The sequence below is a fragment of the Propithecus coquereli genome, unplaced genomic scaffold (assembly GCF_000956105.1).
Source record: "Propithecus coquereli isolate 6110/MARCELLA unplaced genomic scaffold, Pcoq_1.0 Scaffold117, whole genome shotgun sequence".
Lineage (NCBI taxonomy): Eukaryota > Metazoa > Chordata > Mammalia > Primates > Indriidae > Propithecus > Propithecus coquereli.
The window spans coordinates 1,841,300-1,850,071 of record NW_012135747.1 but is presented as its reverse complement, the minus strand read 5'-3'; the positions used below and the strand labels follow the sequence as shown (position 1 = coordinate 1,850,071).

At 41.3% G+C, this 8,772-nt stretch overlaps 1 protein-coding gene across 1 annotated transcript in view; it reads left to right on the top strand.

Moving 5' to 3' along the window:
- Nucleotides 1–6,608: 6,608 nt before the first annotated feature.
- The window catches only part of CCAR1 (cell division cycle and apoptosis regulator 1), a 70,360-nt gene continuing 68,196 nt past the window's right edge, over nucleotides 6,609–8,772 (top strand). The window contains exons 1-2 of the mRNA XM_012658503.1: nucleotides 6,609–6,789; nucleotides 7,853–7,975. Of these exons, the coding sequence (XP_012513957.1) occupies nucleotides 7,903–7,975 (73 nt within the window). The 5' untranslated portion in view covers nucleotides 6,609–6,789; nucleotides 7,853–7,902. The remainder of the gene's footprint in view (nucleotides 6,790–7,852; nucleotides 7,976–8,772) is intronic.

The window sequence follows — 8,772 nt, the reverse complement described above, 5'->3', positions numbered from 1 at the left end:
GGAAAAAAATGAATGACTATGCTGCCACTGTTACCAGGTGTTTATACTCGGGACGTTCAGCAACAGAATTACCAACTAAAAGTGGTAATTCTTAAACAATAAACGGTGCATTTTCTGACATAACAAGAACCCCAGAGATCTGTAATTCCAGTGTTAATATATTCAGTAATTCAATGATATCAGAGTTCCAGATCTGTTTCTCTGCAATTTTCAGTCTCAAGATAGCTGCAGCAATTCAAAGAATCATGACTTTTCCCAATTTTACCTAAAAGTACTGAAAAATGGTTTCTCCTCCAGTTTCTTCCTAATTAAGAACAAAACCCAGAAGCCACCAATATGTTTCTCTTTATGCTTCCTTAGCCAAGATTTTGTCACATGCCCATGCCTAAACAAATCACCAGCAAAGAAAATTAATTACCATAATTGGCTTATACCAATCAATATTTACCTCCTAGGGCTAGAGAGACCTGCTTCTCCAGAGGTAATAATATTCAGCAAAGGAAGAAGTGAGAAGAATGGACATCAGGTAATTAACCCAACCAATATGTCTGCCTGCCTCACAGTTCTTCCCAGAGACCACCATGGTTACAAGTTTTTTGTGCATACACCCAGAGATATTCTATACATACGCAAGCATACTACACCTTTACTTTTCTTGTTTTAATCTAGTAATCCATATCAATGCATGTGGAACTGCCTTCTTATTAACACTTCTATGGTATATTCCATTGTATGGACAAATCATATCTAATTTAACCAGTTCCTTTTGATGAACATTTAAGTTTTCCCAATCTTTTGAATATACATTATAGAATACTTATAATAAATATTGCCAAATTGCCCTCTGGAACTACCATTTTGCTAGCCCTTCAGCAGTGAAATGATAGTTTTCTAAAATATAGTAAATGGTATTTAGTCCCATAAGAACACAAACCATATTTACATGTTCTTGGAGAGACCCCAACCAATGCCAGAAAAAGCAACACAGGCCACAAGCCACAGCGACTCTCCCTGCAGCTATCAACACCAACCGACCACAGGAAACCCCAGATCCCTTCCCCACCTGGTGGGCCTCACTCCCAACCTTAACCTGTCTTGCCAGCTGGCCAACTCTGCTATAAGCTTCTATTAGGACTATGTGCAAAATGCATCACATCCTTGTTTTTCTTGGTTACCATTCAAAATGTAAGCCCCCTGGTCATCCAACATCTCTTGATTGGTCATCCCCATATTATTCCATATTATCTTTGCTGATCTGCTCATTTAGTCCTACACCTTTCTTCCTACCCTTCCAAGAAGTGTTCTGGAATTCCCACACTGTGATCAGCAATCTTGACTGCTGATGACTTTTACCTAATTCTTAAATTATTTACTTATTTATTTATTTTAGACATGGGTTCTTGCTATGTTGCCCAGGCTGGGGTGCAGTGGCTCTTCACAGGCAGGATCACAGCACATTACAGCCATTCTGAGCTCAAGCGATCTTCCACCTGCTGAGTAGCTGGGACAACAGGTGTGTGCCACTGCACCCAGCTTGGCCTGATTATTTTATTTTAGTATTTTTTTGTAGAGGGTCTCATTATGTTGCCGAGACTGGTCTTGAATTCCTGGCCTAAAGTGATCCTCCTGCCTTGGCCCTCTAAAGTGCTGGAATTACAGGCATGAGCTTGGTCCTACCTGATTATTTTACATGCATGTTTCATGACCTTGTATAAATAAAATCTGGCTCTCCCCTGAGGGCAACATTACACTTGTAGCCTCGAAAATGAGGAAGGTTACCTTCTACACTGCACCAACCTCTGGATGGGAGTGAAGGGGAGTGTTCTCCTTGTTTCCAAGTGCTCTCCCTTTAAGATTCACACTACCTCGCTCTACCACATCTCCCTTTCTCTATCACCTTCTTCAGCATTCCTTCTCATTCATCAATGAATTTTCCCTTGGCACATGTTATTTCTCCCTGCCCTGATTCTTGGTAATGTTATGGGTAATTTCACTGAACAAGTAGATACCTCATCTAACAACTTCAAATCTCATTTTGATCTTATCTGCTCACCTTCTCCCCCAACCTTACCAGAAACATCTACTCCCATAGTCACAAGATGGAATATGTCATTATTTCCAAAATCATTAGTTCAAACATCTCACATTATGACATCAACCTCCTGTCTTTCCTGTTTGCTTTTCAGCTTTTTCTACCACGACACTTTTTCTAATTTATTGGAACTTCCATTGACTCCTCTCCTTTCTTCCTTTATATCTGACTTATAAAACAGAGGTTCAAGTAGGGAGGAGGGAAGAGTATAAATCTACCTATTGGGTATAGTGAACAAATGAACAGTATTTGGGTGATGGGCACACTAAAAGCCCTGACTTAAGCATCATAAAAGGTATCCATGTAAGAAAAATATTTGTACCCCCTTAATATTTTGAAATAAAAAAACACCCAAAATAGGAGTTCAAATAAAAACTTGTATATGAATGTTCTATAGAGGAGGAAAAAAATCTCTTTTCCTTCTACCTTTCTAAGTTCTTGGCTGGGGCTCCGTAACAATACAGACAAGCTACAAAAAAACAAACAGAAGTTTATTGACATGTTTATTCTATATATACATGTGAGAACTCAGGGAGCAAGTAACTCAAAGGTTTGGTTAGAACTTGGGTTTATGTGGCATCATAACAAAGGAACAATACATTTAAACAGAAATATCAGGATGAAGATGATTTTTGGCTTCCAAGAACAGCAAACTGTGGGAAGGTAAATATACATGGGGAAATAATGGAGTAAGGTTTCCAGATTCCTTTGGTGCAGTCTCTGGGTTAATAAAAGTCTAGAATCACAGCCAGTAAAGGAAAATTTATATCCTGGCTTTAGGCAAAAAAGGGGAGAATTGAGAGAGATTTTCCTGCTTCTTAATTGCCTTTAGCTCAGAATAATTCTTATGTTAAGGGGGCATATTTTGGGATGCCATATTCTGGCTTCCTTCAGTTTATTGTGGCATTATTTATTCATAATGGCTCCAAAGTGGAAACAACCTAAAAGATGAACTGATGAGTGGATAAACAAAATGTGGTATACCCATAATGTTAAGGAAAAATATTTTTCAATGACACTTTATTCAGGACCATTGTGATATGCATACGAACCACTTCAATGGGATTTCACAATGGGGGAGAGAGTTGGGCTAAATTCTGAATATGGGATGGGCAAGTCGGAATTTATAGCCAAGGAACAGGCTGGAGGTCAGTGGATAGAAAATTACTATTAATAACACGTAACAGGGCCAGGTGCGGTGGCTCACACCTGTAATCCTAGCTCTCTGGGAGGCCGAGGCGGGCGGATTGTTTGAGCTCAGGAGTTTGAGACCAGCCTGAGCAAGAGCGAGACCCCGTCTCTACTAAAAAGGGAAAGAAATTAATCGGACAACTAAAAATATATAGAAAAAATTAGCCGGGCATGGTGGCGCATGCCTGTAGTCCCAGCTACTCGGGAGGCTGAGGCAGGAGGATCGCTTGAGCCCAGGAGTTTGAGGTTGCTGTGAGCTAGGCTGACGCCACGGCACTCACTCTAGCCCGGGCAACAGAGTGAGACTCTGTCTCAAAAAAAAAAAAAAAAAACACGTAACATCAGGGGTCAGGGGATTCCGGCTAAACCCATCTAACAGGATTCTTGCTGAAGACAGATCAGGGTGTTGACACATCACCTGGGAGATGGTGAAGGATGAGGAACTGGATCAGATATAGAAGGTAAAGTGTTCTTGCCAAATTGACTTAGCAGGGTTCTTTGCTAAAACTGAATTTTAGCTAGTGAGGTGGTGTGCCTATAGTCCCAGCTACCTGGGATCCTGAGGCTGGAGAGTCACTTGAGGCCAGGAGTTCCAAGCTGCAGCATGTTACGATTGTGATTATGAATAGCCAGCCAGCACACTCCAGACTGGGCAACACAGCAAGACCTCATCTCTTAAATAAATAAATAAATTAATTAATTAAAAAACTGGATTACAAGGAAGTGCACAGATGGGCCTACATAAAAGCTTAGGAGCTTAAGTTTGGTCACGTAGAGAATCTTTGTCATCTCCTCCTCTTTTCAAGGAAAGAAGAGACAGTCTTTCCTTTGAACAATTTAAGCCCATTTTTTCATTCAGTCATCTTTTGTTCATTAAGGATCATCTGTTAGATCTTAGTAGCAGAGGATGTTTGCTGATGGTGCTAGCAGTCAGACATTTAATGAGGTCAATTTCTATGAAAATAAAGAAAAGCAAAGATTAATAGTTGGAAACCCAGTTTCTGAGTCCAGAGGGCAGCCAGTCAAGAAGGTTTCTAGGTGTTGGGCTTGAGGATGGCAGTGGTGATCCAACAGATTTACTAGTTGGCAGTTTCAATGTCTCTGGTGATGGCACTGGGTGTTTATGCTGAAGTTTCTGAGTGACCCACCCAGTAGCAGGTGCAAAAATGATTTCTTTTAAGTTTATATCAAGTTTTCCAACTTCAGCTTGTAGGGCTTTGGGAAAATGAGCAATATCAATTTTTCATTACTCTAAGCCAGAGGATGGCAGAAAAACTGGAAATAATAGTTTGGAGAGTTGTAGCCAAATATTGGAGGAAACTATTTTTAATAGAATAATACAGGATCCAGTTCAATTTGCAAATAGTCTTCAAAGACAATGAAGTCGACTAGAATTTGATACCCAGAGGGCATGTTATAGTTTTCTACTGAAACAAGTTTCTCTTTAAAACCACTCTAATTTCTATCAAAGATGATCAAAGTCAGACTAATTTGTTTGTAAAATAACTCTATTCAGTAAATGTGGCCTGATTATTTACATAAGTATAGCAAGAATATTAATATATAGGTTCTCTTTAAGTTTGCTTCATGAAACTTTTCATAAGGAATCCGACTGGACTTTTAAAAGCCTTTTGAGGCTGGGAAACCAAGCCAAGGGCTTGCCATCAGACTTTGCCAGCAATACCTATAGATTTGGATGAATTCCTCTCTTTTTGAGAGGGTCAAAGTTTCTTAAGATCCAAAGCATCTTAAGTTGCCTGGGAGTGCAAGGAAGTGACATTCCTTACTCACCTGTAAGGCAACCATGGGAGAGGACCATGTATATATAAAAGTTGATCATAGGAATTGGGTAATTATTGTCATACCCAACTGAAACAGACTTGAGAAGCCAGGCAAAAAGCATTCAGTGTACATACATTGCTCCAAAGATGTAATTCTCTCCAAGCCTTACTGCTGAAACTGCTTGTTGTCATCCCAAACCAGTTTTATCTATAGCTTCTGAACTAACTTTCTTGCTACAACTCTAGGACTAATATTGCCCACTGCCGTGGCTGACCAGTCAGAGCTTGCCAGCTCCCCAAACCCTTACTAGTGCCAATGAACTTTCTTAAAGAGCAATAGGTAACTTTTCTCTTTTATAAAACCTCTAACCTTCTGTTTGTTCTTCAGACATACGAAAGACCACCTAATCTACACATATACCTCAAATTTCAATTCTTCGTTCCCAAATAAAACGAGACTTTTCTCCACATTTTAATGTTTACTTCAACATATACAAGGTTCCAGGCCAGTTTTTCCCAAGGAACTTTACTGGCTCCATAAGGTCAAGCTCAGTTCCTTACAGTTGTCTGGTCATACCTGAAAATATGACATTTCAGTCAAAGCCTCAGTAATATAACCAATGTCTCTAATTGTATATTGTTACAAGAACAAAATCTTATTGAACTGATGCATATTACTATATTGCCATGAAAATAAGAATACTCGCTAATAGTTTCTGAATTCCAGAGAGATCAGGTAGGGAGAAAAAAGTAAGTTTCATCTTTGTTCACAAAGGTATACTTTAACAAATTGCTATAAGCTATAGATAACTTAAGAGAAAAGCAAAAATTTCCTTAAATCTGGGAAACCAAACATTAAATAATCAGCAACATTGGCCATAAAAATGGAATGAAGTACCTATCCATGCTACAACACGGATGAACTCTTAAAGAAAACGTTGTGTATAAGTCAAAGCAGCCAGATACCCAAAAGGCCACATACTGTATGATTCTATTTATGTGAAATGTCTAAGATAGGCAAGTGCACAGAGACACAAAGATTAGTGGTTGCCAGAAACTGGGGGAGGCAGTGATTAGAGTGCGACTGCTTAATAGGTGTGAATTTCTTTTTCCGGTAATGAAAAACATTTCAAAATATTTGAAATAGTAAATTGCATGTTATGTAAATTTTACCTGATTTTTCAAAAATGTTAAGATGTTACAAGATATATTCATTCTCCCAAGTTATTGAACTAGGGGGAAAAAAGGAAAAAGCATAAAATGGCGGCGAACACGATCGCATCACGTGACCACCATTTCTTTCCTTTCCACCCTCCGGAAAGTCCTTCCTTCACAGCGAGCGGAAGACGTAGCTCTGCTCATTGTTAAGCGAAGCCAAGGTAACCCTTCTTAGGCGCGCTCTAGTTCCAGCCGCGCAGTGAAAGGGGCGAGCGTATTGAAGCGGGCGGGGGAGCGCGCACGTAGAACGTCAAGCCGTAAGCGCCGCTCCTCCGGGAGTTGGAAGGAGGAGAGAGGCGTGGAGGAAGAGGGGGAAGTTGGCGCATGCGCCTAAGGCTGACGGGTTTGAAATGGCTTCGGTGTTAGCCGGGACCCGACTCAGGTGAAGGTCTGGTCCGCGCGGTTGGAGCGGCGGGCGGTCAAGCCAGGCTTCTTAACATCCTTTCGGATCCGCGGAAGGGCCAGGAGCGACTGTTTTGGTAGCACGGAGGCCGCAGGCCGGCGACGGTGGGGCTCTTGTGGGACTGGGGCGGGAGGGACGCGGTCCCTTTTGTGCGGGTCGGAGCAGGCCCCGCGCGGCCGGCCCCTCCCCCACCGCCTCGCTCTTTCCCCGCGGCCCTTCAGGTGCCCCCAGCGCCCCTCAGCCTCGCCTCAGCAGCCCTCAGCCTGCCCCCCGCCGCCCATCACCCCCGAGCCGCTGCGGTTTTAGCCTCCTGGCCTCCAGGCCCAGGGCATTGGGGCGGCTCGCGGCAGCATGCGGTTTGAGGGATGTTGGCTTTCTCCGTCCGGTCCACGGGTTGAGGAGACCGCAGCTCTCAGTGTCCCCTCGTTAGCGCTTCACCCACGTAGTGGGTCGGTAGATTCCGCCTTCCGTGTTCTGCGGCCGGCTGGGGCCTGAGGAAGATGGATGGCAGAGCTCTGGCCCTTCCGAGTCGCGGCGGCCGGGGGGAGGGGTGCGCGGGCGGAGGTCCTCGCCTTTTCTGGTTTGAACTGGCGGGAGGGGTCTTCGCAGCGGTTCCTGAAGGGGCATCCGTTATCCCAACTGCCTTTTCCCTCGAGGGAGGGGATGGAAAAGAATTCCACGGTTTCTTTACTAGAGAAAGTAAAGAGATGTTCGTTATTTAAATGATATTCTTTAAAACCTTTCTTGGGGGGTCTCGTCCTAATTTCCGTTCCTGGCTTCATCACTTCTCTGGCTTTACTCCCCAACCTATTGCCGTACGAAACACGCAGGCTATGTTTCCTGCGAATATAAACTTGTGAACTTCTTTTTGTTAACAATTGGGTAGACACAGCAGATGGTCTTCCGTTTAAATGCGACAATTTGTAGTCGCATGAGTCCCTTTCTTGTACTCCTTAAGTCATATTTTAAACTAGGGTAGTTTTGGTGATGTACTTGATGTAAAACATTTTTGCTGCATTTCAGATGTTCTTTGCCCTTGTTCTACTTCCAGTTATGTCTACTTAGATCTACGAAGATGTCCTTGATACATTAAACATTTCTTTCAAATATCACTTTGTGATATCTGTGGTTTGGCTGAACTTTAAAATGTGGATCCTTTCTTAATAGATCGCTGCTATAGAAGACAAACAGACGAAGGTTTCTTTTCCTTTTGCATCATGGCTCAGTTTGGAGGACAGAAGAATCCGCCATGGGCTACTCAGTTTACAGCCACTGCAGTATCACAGCCAGGTCAGACTACTGAAGGCATGTACTGTAAATGCGGGGGAAGGACTCTGTTATAACTCTGTGGATTAGACTGTGCATGATACTGTAAAATGTTTGCAAATGATGCATCCTTTATCTATGAGGGTCCTTGTAAAAATTCACAAACTCGTAAAAAGGCTGCTTTTACCTAGCAATCTGGGCAGTATTACCGTTTAAAAATATCTGAAATTGATTAACTTTTAATTGATTTAATTGTGTTAGAGGTTAACAGCCACTCCTTCATTAGAGTATATTTTGCATGTTAAGGTGCCAGTATTTACAAGTTATATTTAAAAGTAAATGTATTTGAAAGCCATGCTTTATGAAAAACTATACATGCCCGTGGTTTTCAGTTTGAATTTAAAGTAGAAAAACCGACTCTAAAGAATGTAATTTCCAAGCAAAGGAAAATGGTAATTGTTAAAGCAGTAAGTGAATATTTACATTTTCAAAGTAAAGTCAACAAAATTTTATTTTCAAAATAAATGAAAAATGTTATTGAAACTGTTTCAGTAGATTTTTTCCCAATTTTCTTAGGAAGAATTTTTTTACCATTTCTTGACTTACTGGTTGAACCTTAAAATATTTAATTCTTCTTTCTGTAGCTTTGCATTTTTTTCTTTAAATATAATATACCAGTAGTGTTTAGGCATTTCAGATAAGTTTCCCAGGGATTCTACAGAATGAGATTTTGAGTACCCAGAAAAGTTGCAGCTTAGTCTGTTAATTTGAATATATTTTTATTTATGATATATCTTGTACGAGTGCTTAGCTGTGTTTTA